We start from the raw sequence: 18,281 nt of genomic DNA, 5'->3' as shown, positions 1-18,281 counted from the left end.
AAAGACAAAGAAAGGAAGGAAGGAAGGGAGGGCGGGAGGGAGGGAGGAAGGGAGAGAGGGGAAAGAAAAGAAAATAGAAAGAAAAAAGATCCTCATTGAGGCATGAGAATTGCTTGAACCTGGGGGTGGTGACAGAGTAAGACTCTAAAAAAAGGAGAGAGAGGAAGGAAGGAAGGAAGGGAGGGAAGGAGGGAGGGAGGGAGGGAAAAGAAAGAAAGAAAAAAGATTCCCAAAATTATGAACCCAGAACTTGTTTTTAGAAAAACGGGCTAACCTCACTAGAAACAACTTAGAATTAAAATGGCCACAATGAGGAAATTTTAATTTAAATAAAATTGTTTATTTGTGGGGCACATAAGAAAGGATCCAAAACTCCACAAAAGCAATGGGATGCATTTTAAATTGGTATGCAGAGGCATCTAAAAGATTATACAAATTTAAAATTGCCTCCCTAAAAGATTCTTTACAAAACGCAAATCAAAGGCTCATGCAGCACACTAACCCCAACTGCTCCTTCTCTTTCTCTTCTTTACCTTGATAGTATCGATAGTATCGTAACCCTTTTGCTCAATTACCTTTTCTCCTTGAGGCTAATGAAAAAGGGAAATTTGGTAAATGCCTTACAAAGTGAGATTCTCTACTCAACGAATCTGCTGTAATCACCTGCCTGCTGTAACCACTTTTACTCTAAGGTCTATAAAGCTGAGCTTAGAGTCATCATACGGACTTAACTAATCCAAGAGAAAATACTGAAAAAATGTACGGAGAAACTGAGAATCCTCATAGGAGTTTATGATCCAGGAGTCCCTAATCGTTACCAATTTCTTCACGATACTGGGACCTGGTGAAGCTGGAAAATGGATGGCAGGAGCAGAATGGGAACAACCTGAGGATACTAAAGACCACTCCAAAACCTCAAAGGAGGTCCAAAAGGAACTAGAAGAATTGCTGAAAATCTTTAAAATTCAATCTGTAAGGCTTTTTCCACAAAAAATGGATTGGCCAATCACATAATCTTGCGAGCAAAAAGAAAGATGAAGCAGTTTCAGATTATAGAGCTCATTTAGAAACACTACTTGTGAAAACCTGCAGGGACAGAAATGGCATTAACTGCTCTATTTAAAAAGGACTTCATTCAGAACTTCGTAGTTTAAGAAACATAAACCAGGATGGAAAGTAACAAATATGATTGCTCTAGGATTTCCAAATTGTACTGAACCCTTCACCTTATTTGTTCATAAACAATCAGGCATTAGGAGTTCTTACTCAACAACCAAGTTGGCCCAGCACTTTGGGAGGCTGAGGTGGGCGGATCACCTGAGGTCAGGAGTTTGAGATTGGCCTGACCAACATGGTGAAACCCCATCTCTACTAAACACCAAAAACTATCTGGGCATGGTGGCAAACGTCTAATCCCAGCTACTTGGGAGGCTGAGGCAGGAGAATCACTTGAACCCGGGAGGCGGAGATTGCAGCGAGCCGAGATTGCACCATTGGACTCCAGCTTGGGCAACAAGAGCAAAACTCCATCCCCCCTACCAAAAAAAAAAAAAGAACATAGCTGGGAAAACATAGGCCCATCACATATTATGGCCTAAGGCATATCCTAATTGTTTAAAGGCAGTGGCAGCAACCACCAGATTAAGGGTTCATCTGAGCTGGTTTTAGAGAATGAACTTTTTTTGCAAGTTCCGCATACTGTGGAAAGTCTATTAAATTCCAGTAAAACCTAGCATTTTTCAGCAAGTAGACTAACATCATTTGAAATTATTCTTTGGCAAGATATGTCATTACAACCGAACATGAGTTAATAAAAAAGCGGACTCTTCCCCAGTTTAAGTCTGCTCCAACTGCAGAACGATCCCTCTGACCTGAGCTTGTCATATAGCTAAAGGGAAATCAGTAAATGTTATTTACATAGCAGACATGCCTTTGGAGTAGTCCACAGTTGCGGCATGTTATGTAAAAAAAGAGGGGTTCTCACTTCTAGTGGAGCCTCCATTAAAAACAGACTCAATTGGATGAACCTGCTGCTATCCTGCTGGCATCACAAATTGCTCTAAGTTCCAAGCTATCTTGAGTAAAGGTGAAAAACAAATAAATAACAAATTCTTATAAGATTGAAGCCCATACCTGCAAAGCTGAACCTGAATCTCAAGGGAATGCCCTGGCAGATTTTCATGCTAAATCAGACAGTGCTGAAACAGGATGTGCAATGAATGAACACCATTAGACTGATGACCTTTTTGATGACCCATCTAACAGTGCAATGCACCTGATCCTGAAAACCAAAATTGTTGTCTGACAGATGTAAACATAATGTTAAGTGTGAACTCATGGAGAGCCTGTGGCTCCCTGGTCCTTCCTGAGCCTTTGAAACTTCCACTGTTAAAAGCTTTGCACTTGGCCAGATGTAGTGGCTCATCCCTATAATCCCAGCACTTTGGGAAGCTGAGCTGGACAGATGGCTTGAGCCCAGAAGCTCAAGACCTCCTGGGCAAGAGGGTAGAACCCTCTCTACGAAAATTAGCTGGGGATGGTGGTGCACACCAGTAGTCCCAGCTACTCAGGAGGCTGAGGTGGGAGGACTGCTTGAGCCGTGGAGGTGGAGGCTGCAGTGAGTCATGATTGCACCACTGCATTCCAGCCTGGATGACAGAGTGAGACCTTGTGTCCAAAAAAAGAAAAAAAAAGATCTGCACTTCACAATTCCTCATGAAATGACCAAAATGATTCAAATTATAAAACATATTGGTAGTGTGACTACTCTAAATTGCTAAAATGGGTTATAAACAATATTTAGTTTGTCAAACTCATAATCCCGGGAATATAATAAAAACTCCAAGTGGTATATTTCCACCACCGCCTGATGGACCATTTGAACATTTACAGATGGACTTCATTCAACTGCCACCCTCAGTATCAGTATGTTTTTGTAACAGCTGGCATGTTTTCTGGTTGGATAGAAGCTTTCCTGTGTAAGAAAGCTGATGCTATGACAGTAGCTAAGGAGTTATAAGAAAATGTGTTTCCTGGCTGGGCTCGGTGGCTCACACCTGTAATCCCAGCACCTTGGGAGGCTGAGGCAGGCAGATCACAAGGTAAGGAGTTCAAGACCAGTCTGTCCAATATGGTGAAACACCATCTCTACTAAAAACTACAAAAATTAGCCAGTGCGGTGGTGTGTGCCTGTAGTACCGGCTACTTGGGAGGTGGAAGTTGCAGTGAGCCAAGATCACACCACTGCACTCCAGCCTGGGTGACAGAGTGAGACTCTGTCTCAAAAAAAAAAAAAAAGAAAGAAAATGTGTTTCCTTTATGGGGCATCTCTGGAAGAATCTCCAGCAACAGAGGAACTCATTTGACTGGAGAAACTATAAAGCAGCTAAATAAAGTGATAGAAACACAATGGCACTACCATTGTCCCTTTCACCCTTAGTCTTCTGGAAAGGACAATAACATTTTAAAATTAAAATTGGCAAAATTAACTGAATCAATTATATTATCTTGGCCAAAGGTACTACCATTGGCTTTGAATTTAATTTTTATTTTTCTGATCTGAAAGTCAACCATTGGCTTTGATCAGCAGATCAGAGCCACTCCTACAAGAGACAGATGGAGCCCTTATGAAATAGTAACTGAAAAGTTTGTGCTCCTAATAGAACTTTATGTAGTTCCTACGCTCCTAAATGCTAATATGACTAAATACTACAAACTATAATGCATTATGTCACACTGTATTTTGACAAAATAAACTTCCCATGACCCACAAAGGACAATCAAACCCTTCACAATCTGGAACCTGAGACTGGATCTTCTGGAAATGACATCAGAGAAGTGACCTTAAACCTCACTGAAAGATACACCAAATTCTTCCATTCCCCACACTGTGGTAAAACTTCAGGGCTTCAAACCTTGGGTCCACATCCCACAACTCAAAAGGACCTCTCCAGACTCCTGGACCTACATGGAAGCTATTCAGTAAAGCTAAGCAGGGAAGTTTTTCCCCAGAAGCAAATGACATCCTAGACATGAACAGCTTTCCCTAGATTGTGGATCAGGACTTCACTGCAATAAAAAAAAATCATCTTTTTCCCTGTTTCCTATTTTCTGCCACCCAAATCCTTTCCCTCTCTTTATGGGAAGATCCATGGGACCATAATCTGAGGCTGGCTTTAGCAAAGGCTAATGCTCTAGCAAGAAACTGGAGTAACTGTTGAGTTTGCGAGTCAATGCCCAAATCAGGAAACGATTCCATTAATGCCAGTATCTCTCCATGTTCCCAATGAGTCACCCTGAAACCCCAAAGGAATAGTGGAATGCTAACCTTGATATTGTAAACACCACTACTACTTGCTTCCCTACACTCACTGGAAGTGGTACCCTGACCTTTTCAATTAATAACTAATAAATGCCAATGTATTAGTTACAGTTATTACCTGTCCAGGTAATGCCTATGCAAGGAATACTGCCTATGCCTATGCTTCCAGGCATCACATATTTAAGACCTGGAAACTACCTATGTGAGTCCAAGCGATTGCTTATATAATGTCCCTGGGTTACATCCAGTAGGATCCCGTTTCACTGGCTGTGGTTATGCACCCTTACAACATGCTATAAAAGGACCACATAAAAACAAATTCCCCATTAAACCTTGTTTAGGAGCTATGCAGACTTATGGGGGAACATTAAGTAACCCCTGCTGAAATGCTACCAGGTGGCCCTGCCTTTCCAGCTTCAGAGGGTATATATTAGGTCTCTGGATAATTTGCTTACTCTGTCCTGACTTCAGATCTTGCTGTTTGGCCTGATTCACACTTGCCTTATGAACAGCTTTCCCTGAAAGTCCCCATAATCAGAGGCCAAGGACTAAAATGAATACCTACCCTCAAACAGATGATCAGTTTTCACTGATCAAATGTCCCAGTGGGGCTCCTGGAGACTCAGTTTTGGCAGTAGTGGGGTGCCAACTGTATGGAAATTAAAATTAATGCTAAATTGAAAAAAATTTTGTAGTGCATAGATTCACACGAGTAGAAGCCACAGATGAATGGATGAGGCCATCTGTGTTCAACAAAAACACTTAATGGAACTTCATGTAGCTTTAGATTTCCTTTGCCCAGCTAGGAGCTTGTGTATGGTGCTGAACAAAACTGAATGCTGTGCTTATTTTTCCCCTGATTCTACTAATACGGAGAGCTTCAAAAGGTGGTGGTGGGAACAGGCGCACTGGCTCGCTGGCTCACACCTGTAATCCTAGCACTTTGGGAGGCCGAGGAGGGTGGATCACTTGAGATCAGGAGTTCAAGACCAGCCTGGCCAACATGGTAAAACCCCATCTCTACTAAAAAATACAAAAAAATTAGCCAGATGTGGTGGTGGGCGCCTGTAATCCCAACTACTCGGCAGGCTGAGGCATGAGAATCGCTTGAACCCAGGAGGCGGAGTTTGCAGCGAGATCGTGCCATTGCACTTCAGCCTGGGAGACAAAAGCGAAACTCTGTCTCAAAAAAAAAAAAAAAAAGTCAGTGGTGACTGTCACTTCTGTAGATACTGCCACCAAACACATCAAGGACATTTCTCAAGAAAAAGGAACACATAATGTGTTTGCAGAACAGAGAGTGGCTGGTTTGTAGGCATCCTGAATGGTAGATAGCAAGCTTAACTATTCAAGGTTTTCTAATCTTTATGTTTCTTTTTAGTGGCTATCCCAAAAACTATGACTTGTGTTACCAAGCTAACTAAAAAATCAAACTTTAAAATTAAGCTACTTCATAGTGAACTAGGTCCTTAGTTGCCATTATGCCCTGAACAAAGACTATGAACAACAGAGCTTGAATGCCATTGAACTATTTTTATCATCTGAACTTGAGCTGTTTGATTCTGATCAGTTTGGTTTGTGGAGACTCATATTAAGGAATGCATTGCAGTTTCTTGGTATGATGCTCCTGATAGCCATCCTAAGGTCCTCACTGATGTGCTATAGTCTTAAATACGCCAATGCAGCCATCCTTTGTACCTCAAACGGTTTCATTACGATTAGAGTAACAAAAACATGAAGACATGAAGAATCCTCTAACATTATAAACTGTGAATTCCATAATGAGATCAAACAAGTCTCTTATGACAGTGCTAGAAGGTAGTGTCAGTGCCTGGAATTATCAATCTCTCAAAATTAAGAGGCTGACCAAAATGGGGGAAATTGTTAAGCTGAATTAAGTCTGGCCTAAAGCTGCCTTTGTACACAGTGAATTGTAATTTAAAGTGTAAACAACCCCTAACCTAACCTAAAAGCATGTTCTAACAAGTAGCCGAATTTTAGCCAATCACAGCAGCCAAACCTTCAGTCTAATCATAGGCTGAAGGCTGCTAAAATATGTCCAAATAAGGCAAATGCCAGACTGTAGCCAATCAGACAATCTAAGTCATTTTCATTTCTCTGGCTATAAATATGGCCTACACACACTGAGCATTCTGAACTGCTTTCCATCCTAGATACTACTCTGTTAATGAATCTTTTTTCTGCTCAAAAACAGAACAGTTTTTAAACTCTGTTAAAGTTGTCTAAGATTTTTTTTTTGTTAACACCTTCAAGCACTGAAGAATAAGGAGCTCATATAACAAAGGAGAAAAGTCTCTTACCCTTCCAATGACAAAATGAAAAGCTGCCAGCAAAGTTTCAAAGGCTACTCTAAAACCCAAGTCATTCCTTAAAGTTTTATATAAGAGCACATAAATCACTTCTTACTGCAGAAAGTGAACCAGCACTTTAAAGAACAGTGATTCTACTCTGATGTGTATGGAGCCCAAGGGCACGGCAGCCACTCTTCCAACGATCACATTCACTTCTGGACTTCAGTATTTCCCACCTTCCTTCCTGCCTGTTGAACTATTTTTATCAGAGTTCCTCTTCTTGCACTGGTCACAGTGTGGAACTGAGGCATGCTGGGTAAATGTCAAATGAAATGAAGGCACACATCTCTATTCTCAACCAGACAGCAAATTGAGCTGGACAGCTTTCCTTAAAAAAAAAAAATCCATTTGTGGTTGTTGATTATTTAGTGGCCCCTAACAGACAACAGGCTCCTCTTTGCCTGTACCAACAATAAATGTCAGTACACAGCCAGTCCTCAAACTGGACTGACCACCAAGTGCTGGAGAACCACAGAATGTGCACTGATGAGAAGTCCAGAAATTCAGTCCAACTTGGCTTTCACTGGGGAAAAAATGAGTCCAGAAAGACTGAGTGATGTACCCAAGGCCATCCTGTTGGCTGGTCTACTATTCCTATCCTTAGGATCGCATAATACAATTTTTTCCCCATCTTTTTACCTAGATTCACATAATGGAGATCCTCTCCCAGAGTCATTTGTTATCTACCCAGTAGGAGTTTGCAGCCTTTCAACATCCTAGGCCAAATGGTAGAGTTTCAGTTCATGTGAATCCACGTAAAGTACTACGGTATCAACGACAGCCTCAAAGGCCAGGTGGTAGGAGGAAGCCTACAACTTTGTCTCCATTGACATCTGTATGTAATCTCTCATTGTCATTCATGATTCCAGCTATTTTCCTAAGTTCTAGATTTTCTATCACTATCATCTGGGGTTTTGATAACAGCACCTAGAAACAGAGCCTAGAATTCTGGCCTGTTTCTCTTATAAATTAATAAATAAAATGCAGTTCTGAGGTCAACACCTAGCTCCAGTTGACCGTCTTCCCAGGGACACAGGCTCGTTCACTCCCCTGACTTCTGTAAACATGGGCATTGGCACAGTTAGTACAAGAGCAGCAGCTTGTCGCCAGATTAGTGGGAAAAAATCCCAGCCTTCACTTTTTCTGTTTGGTCGGTGAATATCAGTTATTCTGTAGTCAAGAGAGGTTGGCAGACCAGACCTGGGCTCAGGGAAAAGCAGGGAGGTCTTCAGAAAGCTCCTTACTAGGATCGCCAGGTTCATCCTAGCACTTCACACTCCCATGGCTGGGAAAGGCATCTCCGAATCAGGAAACCACCTCTGTTTAAAAATAATGGCCCTGGGGCCAGAGAGGCAGAGATTGCACAAGGCCACAAGTCATTTACGTAGAGCTGGGGCTGTACAATGCAGGACTGGGAGCAAAGGCTTGCTGTGTTACCGCTCAGAAGCTGCCCACGTGAGAAGGGCATGACGTCACCAGGAGGGAACAGTCTAGACTGGGAGACCTTGAGGCTCTAGGAATGTTTCTGACACCTACACTAATTCCTCGGCTGCTGGGACTGTAAGGAGGGAAGGATTGAGTCCACTGAGCATCTCACTGTACAGGTAAGAGAAGGGAAAGCTGGATCCACATTCCAGTCTGGAATGAGCCAGACATTATCCTCCCCACCCTCTCTCACCCACCTCCCTGCTTCAGCTTCACAGTCACCTCACCATGAAGGCTTCTGCATGGTTCTTAGCCTTACCCAGGTCCTGCTCTCGAGAGGGGAATGAGGGGAGAAGGGAAATGCTGCCATGTTGCTCTTGCCCCAGGCCCAGTCTGACAATGAAGCAGCAGCAGTACAACTGTGGTCTTCATGGGCAGGCGGTGAGCAGGAGAGCTCCAGCCTAGGAGAGAAGCTCCAAGAGCAGTTTCCAGATGTGCACGGTGCCAGGCTCTTCAGAGCTGGGTCCTGCGGGGGCAATGCTGGCCGCCAAGAGGAAAACCTCCCGCTGGCTATCAATAGCCTGCAGGCCCAGCTCCTGCTGCATCTCCACCATACTCATGGCCTCGCTCAGGTCCTGGATGAGACAGAGAAATCAGAACACAGCTGGCAGCATTTCCTCACACCCTTGTCGTTCGTGAAATAAACTGTTTTAGGCTACACCCAGGAATATCAGGTCCCAAGTTCCCAGAAGTAGCCTCTGGACCCCTTGGTCTAAACTCAATGCTTTCTCCCTCGCCCTGGGCTCTCCTTTGTATCAATCTCTTTTCATTGCGTCATCAATCACTGTGGCAAGAAACACACCACTTTCTTTTTTTTTTTTTTTGAGACAGAGTTTCGCTCTTGTTACCCAGGCTGGAGTGCAATGGCGCAATCTCAGCTACCGCAACCTCCGCCTCCTGGGTTCAGGCAATTCTCCTGCCTCAGCCTCCTGAGTAGCTGGGATTACAGGCACGCGCCACCATGCCCAGCTAATTTTTTGTGGTTTTAGTAGAGACGGGGTTTCACCATGTTGACCAGGATGGTCTCGATCTCTTGACCTTGTGATCCACCCGCCTCAGCCTCCCAAAGTGCTGGGATTACAGGCATGAGCCACCGCGCCTGGCGAAACACACCACTTTCTATAGTCAAGCATTGTAGACAAGGCCTTTATATACCTGGCTTATTTAATTTTCACAGTCTACACTTAATTGATTTGAAAATTGGCTCAGGAAGGTGAAATCATTGAGCTAAGGTAACAGTGATAAGCTGCAGAGCCAGGTTCCAACTCAGGTTGGTTTGATAACCAAGGGTCCTCAACTCAGTCATGGACAGATGATACAGTAGGATCACTTCCAGACAAGATCTCTAGAAACTAGCTGGAGGAAAACAAGAGACCACTACACAGCATGGCTGGTGATGGTACATTGTAATTTCAACCCTGGCGCAAGATTAAATGATTCTTCCTGGAGCAATTCATAGACTGCTGGGACCTTAGAGGTTGTCTCCTACAGATTCAAAACTGCTATAAACTAGTTTATAAATAGCATATGATGTGATTCCTAGTCCAAACTGGGGTAGTCTGAGGCTCAGAGTGGGCACTATTAAGAGTACCAGAACAACAGTGGTAAATGGAAACTGTCTTGGACAGGACATACGGTCACCTATTTATAAATAATTGTCAAATGTTTCCTAATAGGTGGGGGAATCTGAGGTCAAAGACATACAGCCAGCCGGGTGCGGTGGCTCACACCTCCAATCCCAGCACTCTGAGAGGCTGAAGCGGGCGGATCATGAAGTCAGGAGTTCAAGACCAGCCAACACAGTGAAACCCCATTTCTACTAAAAATACAAAAAAGCCAAGTGTGGTGGCACACGCCTGTAGTCCCAGCTACTCAGGAGGCTGAGGCAGGAGAACCACTTGCACCCAGGAGGTGGAGGTTGTGGAGATTGCAGTGAGTCAAGACCACACCATTGTACTCCAGCCTGGGTGACAGAATGAGACTCTGTCTTAAAAAAAAAAAAAAGAAAAGACATACAGCCTCTCTCCAAGTCAGGTTGGAAACAAATCCTACAGCTCTCAGAGGCACCTGAGTTTAGGCCACAGGAAATATGATGGGATTCTGTACTCTGGCAGTTTCACCTGATATTGAGAATGGGACCCAACTCTGTGATACTGCGGGTTCCTGGGCCCAAGGTGACTCTGGCACTAAAGAGAGTACAGCATACTGGTTAAGAGCAGGAACTTTGAAGAAGATCTGAGTTTGAGTTTGGGCTTTACCACATACCAGCTGTAATTTCAGGTATTTAGTGGTAATGACAGGGCCTATCATGGGTTTTTTGCAGGGCTGAAGTAAGGTCATGATTGTCAGGTGTGGACCACATGTATGGTATACTGTAAGCACACAATAAATGTTAGCTGTTATTGTTATTATTTAACCTGTTTTACCTCTAATCGGTTACCAGCTTTAGTTCTCTGATCTAGAGCCAGAAGTTGCAAGGGCATAGCAGAGTAGAAAAGGTACAGCTTTAGAGTTAGACATCCCAATTCCACTACTTTTTTTTTTTTTGAGACAGGGTCTGGCTATGTCACCCAAGCTGGCGTATAGTGATGTGATCACAGCTCACTGCAGCCTTGATCTGTTAGGTGCCAGTGATCTTTCTGCCTCAGCCTCCCAAGTAGCTGGGACTATAGGCACCCACCACCATGCCCAGCTACTTTTTTTTTGCATTTTTTTGTAGAGATAGAGTTTCACCATGTTTCCCAGGCTGGTCTCAAACTCCTGGAATCAAAGAAACCACCTTCCTCAGCCTCTGTTGGGATTACAGGCATGAGCCACCATGCCTGTACTAATTCTATTACTCAAGATGTACAACCTTGGAAAGTTACAAAACTTCGCTCATCTATAAGATGGGAATAGTATCCCATAGTTTATAGGGTCAACAGAAGCATAAGAAGAAATGTTATTCAAAACCACACCTGGGGGCCGGACATCGTGGCTTACACCTACAATTCCAGCACTTTGGGAAGCTGAGGTGGTCGGTTCAACTTGAGGTCAGGAGTTTGAGACCAGCCTGGCCAATATGATGAAACCCCACCTCGAGCCGGGCCTCGTGGCTCACGCCTGTAATCCTAGCACTTTGGGAGGCTAAGGTGGGTGGATCACCTGAGGTCAGGAGTTCAAGACCAGCCTGGCCATCATGGTGAAACCCCACCTCTACTAAAAATACAAAACTAGCTAGGTACGGTGCCACATGCTATAATTCCAGCTACTTGGAAGGCCGAGGCACAAGAATTGCTTGAACCCGGGAGGCAGAGGTTGCAGTGAGCCGAGATCACGCCACTGCACTCCAGCCTGGGCAACAGACTCCGTCTCAAAAAACAAACACAAAAACAAAACACCATGCCTGGCATATGGCAAGCACTTCATTATTATTTTTCTCATCTCTCCAGGGTGCAAGATGATAGGGAGGCAAAGAGGAAGGAAGACAGAGGCAAGGATGAGGACAGAGCAAAGGTAGAAGAGGTGGGGGCAGCATCTCAGCCACCCTCCCTAGGCCATGGGCCCAGGCAGCGCTCCCTGCCCCTACCCAAGCATCTCTAAGTGGTATCCACTGCCCTGAGCTGGCCTCCCACAGCCCTCACCTGCTTGTTGGCCACCACGACGACAGGTAGGTCAGGGTCCTTGTCCAGCAGCTTGTGCAGCTCCTGTCGGGCCCAGGGCAGCCTCAGTCGGTCAGTTGAGTCCACCACAAACACCAGCACATCCACCTCATTCACAAACTCCTTCCAGTAGAAGCGCAGGTTCTGGCTGCCACCAACTGAGGAGAGGCCAGGGGCCAGCTCAGAGCCTCCTGGGCCCTGGCTTAATGCTCACAGCCCCACCGCACCCTACTTCTAGCTTTGCGAGCTTCCACCAGCCAGGGACAAGGAAAAGGCTGCAGGTTCCACAGCTTCTCAGACTGCGTTTAGCTCTAGCTGGGACAGGTGGGTCTCTCAGGGCAAGTCCATAGCTTTAAGCACCAGACTCCCCACTGAACTTTCCTAAAAGGCTGCAGTAAATCCCACAAGTACCATGTACAATGTACCTTTCACAGGACTGACACATAGGTGCTCAATAAATGGTACTCTTCAGTTCTCCCTTGGCTGTCTTGCTTTGCCTCTTGTCAATTCCTAGCTTTCTCTTATAGGTTCAAAACTGTCAGTGATGGCTGTGATAGGAGCCAGGACTCCTACTGTCTAGAAAACTCAAGACCCCCTGCCCTGCCTATACACAGCCATTCTTCATTCAGTTTCCCCTGTTCAGTTTCCCCACGCCCTTCTTTTCCCTTAGAAATGCCATATTTCATCCTAAGAACACATGGTTGCCAACAGAGTCCCCCAGCCTGGGTCACCTTTCTGTTCCTCTCTGTCCCTCTGCACAGTCCCATTGGTCACCCTGCATCCTAGTGTTTCTGGTTATGCTTCTCTGACCCTTATGCTGTGAGAGTCAGAGGCGCTTATCTCTGGATCCCCACAAAGCCCTCAGCACAATGCCTGACACACAGCAGGCACTCAACAAGTATTTACTGAGCGCAACTGGAGAGGCCCGATCATGAAGGGCCCTAAATGTCAGAGCACAGAGCTTGGACTGAATCCGGTGCCCAAGAAAGGGGTGGGAAGGATTCCTACAGGGGAAAGTGCTGCTTAGACATGCATTTTGGAAGCCTCCTTCCCTGCAGAGAATCCAGGACTGGTAAAGTAGAGGAGATGAGGAAATGGGGTAGGGTGTCCGCTCACTTTCTAGCAGGTCCACCTCAAAGTCCTTGGTGGGCAGCCGCACGGAGTTGAAGCCCCACGTGGGGATGTGTCCTTCCAGCGGTGGCTTCCCCGACAGGACGCGCAAGAACGTGCTCTTGCCCGCGCCATCCAGCCCCAGCACCAGCACCTCGCGCTGCTCCAGCTCCTCTAGCGCTGGCTCTTCGTCCTCCTCGTCCTCGGGCTGCGGGGAAGCGGAGGTCGGGCTGCGGCCGGCAGCCTCCCGGCGGACCCTTCCCGAAGGAAGACCGAAGGCACCAGAGCGCACCGGCCCGCCCTCCACTCGTCCCGGGACAGACAGGCATGGTCTGGAGGAGGGGCACGAGAGCTGCCTTGGGAGTCCTGAATTCCAAACCCCAGACTTGTGGCTTTTACTAGCGGCCTCGGGCGAATTCCTCCCTCACGCGCGCCCGCTTCCTCTGCCAGGCTCAGAGTCCCGGCAGCAAGTGGGAGGGGCGTGGCTTCTCCCTGCATGCCCCGGGGCAGGGCGCACTGCGCAGGTGCGGGAGGGGCGCGAGCCGACCCAGCAGCGTCCTAGGATGCTCCCGAGCCGCGCCCTCCAAACTGCGGCCCCCGCGGGAACGACCGATTCCCACAGCGTGGTGCTGCGGCGCTGCACACACCCAATCACGCCCACCCATTCCTCGGTTTCTGATCGCCCACCCGCGCGGAGCCTTTGCATTGCTGCAGCCAAGCCCCTGACATCGTCCCCCCCACCCCACCCCCCACCAAGCTCCTGGCGCCTGCAGGGCAGCGGTCACACCCCTCGGCCACACGCGCGGAGGCGCAGTCCCGGCCTGCCCATCCTCCGCAGGCCTCGGCCCGGCACTCACGTCCCACTCGTCCCACTCGGGGAGGCGGGGAGCCTCCGCGCCCCACCAGGCCTCGCCTCGGTCCCAGCGCCGCTCCCGGCCGTGGCCGAAGTAGGTCTTCCAAAGGATGAAGAGCACCGAGCCCAGCACTGCCGCGGCGCCGCCCAGCGCCAGCACCAGGGGGCCCAGCGGCCGCGGCGCCATCGGGCCGGGCGAGGGGCACAGTTGCGGGCTGCACAGTCCGAGCCCGCCCGCCCGCCGAAGATGGCCCCGCTGCGACTGCCTCGGCCGCGCCCACCCACCCAGCCCCAGTCCCGCACTACAAGCCCCACAATGCACCGCCGCTGTCACGGCTTGCCGCCCGGGATCTGGCGGCGCGGTGGAGGGCGCTGGCTGGCCCTAGGGAACCTTCGCTCCCCCTGCCAGTTGCGCGCCGGGGAGATTGAGAGGCTGTGCCTGAGGAGGACGGGAGACGGTTGTGCTTGCTAGCATCCACCTGGGGTTAGCTCACGGCTTTTCTCGGTTACCCTTACAGCGATACCACGCAGAAGGGGAAACTGAGGCCCAGGAGCTCAGTAACCCGCCCAACGCCGCATCATAGTGCTTTGGTGTAGCCTGCGTTCAAACCCAAGCGTTTTGTCTCCTAGGCATCCCTCAAGACCTTGGGGAGGAAATTGAAGCAAGATGCTGGAGATTACATGGCTATGGCAGGAATAGAACCCAGGTTCCTGACTCCCCGCCGCCTCTAGCCTCCTTTCGCTGCCTCCCGGACCCCGGGGTTTTTGCTGTCTTGGGCTCCTGATCAGGCTGAATTAAGCAGTGTCAGGAGTTTAGAATGTTTAGAGCTTACTACCTTGTCCTAGGTCCCCCCAGTGACTGCCAAGGCTTCTAGGTGTGTAGCACGAGGAGGAAGAACAGGAGAAACGCCCCGAGTACAGCAGTCGGGTTCTTTTGGCTCTCTGGAGGGGCTCTCCATGTACAGCTGTAGGGTACCTGGGTCAAGAAATCGCCTCTTGTACCTGGGTCCTGGCTCTCAGGATCCAGCAGGTCTGCTGCTTCCCTTGTACATTGTCTCAACTCTTCACCTCTTTTTAGTTCCCGATTCTTCTGTATCCCTGGGTCCCAGCCCCTTTCCTTCTGATTTGGCCCCCTTTCCCTTTGGCTGCATATCTATGCTCCTCTCCTCCCAGATAGTGATGTTTTAGCTATATCTTATTTCTTCCAGCATTGGTTCTTTTGAAAAATTTATTTCTGGCCCGGTGCGGTTGCTCATGCCTGTAATCCCAGCAGTTTGGGAGGCCAAGGCGGGTGAGATCAGGAGTTTGAGACAAGCCTGGACAACATGATGAAATCCCGACTCTACTATTGCTACAAAAATTAGCCTGGCGTGGTGGTGGGCGCCTGTAATCCCAGCTACTAGGGAAGCTGAGGCAGGACAATGGCTTGAACTCCGGAGGCAGGCGTTGCAGTGAGACAAAATCGCGCCATTGCACTCCAGCCTGGGCGGCAAGAGTGAAACTCCCTCTCAAAATGAAAGAAAAAGAAAAATTTATTTATGTATTAACACTTTTGGAGGACTGTGCACTTATTTGGGAGGCTATGTCTGGAGGCAGGAGGAAGAATATGGGGAGAGTAGCACAGGGAAGAAAAGGAGATCACTGTCACGATGCACAATAAGGGCTCTGCTGTGGACCTTCTGGGCCGAACCCCACAGGGACCTCTAAGGGCACTAAATGCCTCTCAGAAGGAAAAGAGGTTGGAGCATTTAGTACCGGCTCCAGTTTTCCATTGGTTAATGGTTGCCCCTGGTGTGTGTATTGACATTGATTTCAGGATGTGGTTTCATTGTTAGCCACTCCATGCCATTTTGTACAGCGAGCGGACTAACTTATAAATAAATTTGCCCACTTCCCCTTCTCACTCCTTACCTCCCATCCTGCCCCCTGCTCTTTTCTAGCAGCCCACACACTATACTCAGATTCCTTCCATTTCAGAAAACTAGCTTCTCTGGTTATTACCTCTTGTTCTTGTCCATTTCAGCCCCACTTCTGAATAATTTGTGCTTCCTATGCCTTGCCCCATTGACCCAGTGAAACTGTTTTCACCTGTGTCCCCAACAAATCCCTTGTTGGAAAACCCATTGAGAACAAATTAACCCTTATCTTGCTGGAACTCCTGGAACTATTTAACATTGCTAAATGTTATAGGATAATAAATAACACTTCTTCTCCACAAGTTTAGAACTAATTGAGAAGATGCAGGAGACAGCCAAATGAAGAGAAAAATGTCACCTGCTGATGCTACAGAGCCAGACCCCACCCCAGGAAGCAGGGAGCATCCTGAGCTTCTCTTGCAGATGGGCAGGGCTGGGAGGGGAGCTCAGAAGCAGCCAGTTTGAGCATGCCTCCTGCCTTCTAAAATCCCCATCCAAATAAATCAAGCCTGTGGGAGACAGTGAGTGAGGGTTGGGGAGAGAACCCAAGAGTATGGCTCCAGTGCTGGGGTTCAAACTGGTTCAAGACTATTAGGGAGTTGTGAAATTAATTTAGGGGCTGCTACTACAACTTTAAATTAGAAAATGAAATAGAAGACTGGACACCGTGTCTCACGCCTGTAATCCCAACACTTTGGGAGTCTGAGCTGGGTGGATTGCTTGAGGCCAGGAGTTTGAAACCAGCCTGGCCAACATGGTGAAACCTCGTCTCTATTAAAAATACAAAAATTAGCCGAACATGGTGACACACACCTGTTATCCTACTTACTCGGAAGGCTGAGGCATGATAATCTCTTGAACCCGAAAGGCGGAAGTTGAAGTGATTGAAGATCGTGCCACTGCATTCCAACCTGGGCAACAGAGTGAGACTCTGTCTCAAAGAAAAAAGAATAGAATGGAAAACATCAGCATTTTATGAATTTTGTGAATGTGTGGTTTGTACTAGGGCACCACGTAAAAAAGTATTTCTTACTTTGGGATGTGGTAATAAAAAATAGTTTGAAAGTCCCCTTTTTGGCTCTCAGCTCAGAGGAAGCCAAGGTGCAATTTTCTTCGGTTGTCCTGAATCTGGGTTCATCCAACACCAGCCGCCTCCACCACACTGCTGAAGTTCGATGTGAGCGAGACCAAAGTTGTATACCTGAGATGCACTGAGGGTGAAGTCAGTGCCATGTCTGTGCTGGCCCCCAAGATCGGCCCCCTGAGTTTGTCTCCGAAAAGGGTTGGTGATGACATTGCCAAGGCAAAATGTGACTGGAAGGGCCTGAGGATTGTAGTGAAACTGACCATTCAGAATAGACAGGCCCAGACTGAGGTGGTGCCTTCTGCCTCTGCCCTGATCATCAAAGCCCTCAAGGTACCACCAATAGACAGAAAAAAACAGAGTAACATTAAACACAGTGGGACTATCACTTTTGATGAGATCATTAACATTGCTCAACAGGTACAGCACTGATCTGCAGCCAGAGAACTCTCTGGAACCATTAGAGAAATCCTGGGAACTGCCCAGCCTGTGGACTGTAATGTTGATGGCCTCCACCCTAATGACATCATAGATGACATCAACAGTGGTGCTGTGGAACGCCCAGCTTGTTAAGAAGCACAAAGGAAAATATTTCAATAAAGGATCATTTGACAACTGGTGGGGAAAAAAGTCCCTATTCTAGCGTAAGTAGAATACACTATGAGGGAACTGGAGTCAGGGAAGGTGTGCAGGCCCCCTCCCCACCAACAAACCCTGATCAGTTCTTTTGCTTGAAACTTGTTTTCACCACCTGTATACCTGGGGAGCTTCTAGATGGCTTTCAAATCCTGGTGGAGGCAGCAGCTCAGTCCTTGAGGGATCAGCTCATTGGCAAACAGGAGCCCAAGGCCTCCAAAAAGAAAAATTTAGCACTGGTGAATTTATCCAGTACGTTGCTGTCAGAAATTAAAAAGCAAGCCAGGTTTGTGGTGGCATGGGTCTGTAGTCACAGCTACTCAGGAAGCTGAGCAGGGAGGATTGCTTGAGCCTAGGAGTTTGAGACCAGCCTGGGCAACATAGTCCCTTAAAGAAAAACAGGCCTGGCCAGGTGTGGTGGCTGACACCTGTAATCCCAGCACTTTGGGAGGTTGAGGCGGGCAGATCACCTGCAGTCAGGAGTTTGAGACCAGCCTAGCCAACATGGCGAAATCCTGTCTCTATTGAAAATATAAAAATTAGCCGGGCATGGTGGTGTACACCTGTAATCTCAGCCACTCGGGAGGCTGAGGAAGAATTGCTTGAACCCGGGAGGTGGAGGTTGCAGTGAGCCGAGATCTTCCTGTAGTGCCAGTGATTTAGGAGGCTGAGGTGATAAGATCGTCTGAGGCCAGGAGTTTGAGACCAGCTTAGGCAACATAAGGAAACACTGTCTCTACAAAAAATAAAAAATTAGCTGGGTGTGGTGCTGTGTACCTGTAATTATAGCTACTGGGGAGGTTGAGGCAGGAAGATTGCTTGAGCACAGATGTTAGAGGCTACCGTGAGCTGTGTTCATGCCA

The 18,281-nt window shown here is 47.4% G+C and overlaps 1 protein-coding gene and 1 pseudogene across 8 annotated transcripts in view; one reads left to right on the top strand and one right to left on the bottom strand.

Moving 5' to 3' along the window:
* The window catches only part of ARL10 (ADP ribosylation factor like GTPase 10), a 21,660-nt gene extending 7,601 nt beyond the window's left edge, over nucleotides 1-14,059 (bottom strand). Inside the window, exons 1-6 of one of the 8 annotated variants that reach the window (XR_005197469.1) lie at nucleotides 13,787-14,059; nucleotides 12,936-13,137; nucleotides 11,802-11,977; nucleotides 7,333-8,753; nucleotides 4,887-4,970; nucleotides 3,242-3,275 (exon numbers count right to left, since the gene is read on the bottom strand). Coding sequence is in view for 1 of the 8 variants with exons in the window: in XM_037732904.1 (XP_037588832.1) it covers nucleotides 8,580-8,753; nucleotides 11,802-11,977; nucleotides 12,936-13,137; nucleotides 13,787-13,969 (735 nt within the window). In the remaining 7 variants the exon portion in view is untranslated. Of the gene's footprint in view, nucleotides 1-3,241; nucleotides 3,280-4,405; nucleotides 4,971-5,508; nucleotides 8,754-11,801; nucleotides 11,978-12,935; nucleotides 13,138-13,786 lie in introns of those variants that run through there. The other 7 variants (XR_005197470.1, XR_005197471.1, XR_005197468.1 and 4 more) reach the window with 7 other exon arrangements.
* On the top strand, nucleotides 14,030-17,403 carry LOC108292175 (annotated as a pseudogene).
* Nucleotides 17,404-18,281: the final 878 nt, after the last annotated feature.

This window comes from Cebus imitator, unplaced genomic scaffold (genome assembly GCF_001604975.1).
Source record: "Cebus imitator isolate Cc_AM_T3 unplaced genomic scaffold, Cebus_imitator-1.0 Scaffold478, whole genome shotgun sequence".
NCBI lineage: Eukaryota > Metazoa > Chordata > Mammalia > Primates > Cebidae > Cebus > Cebus imitator.
This window is presented reverse-complemented; position numbering and strand designations above follow the sequence as displayed.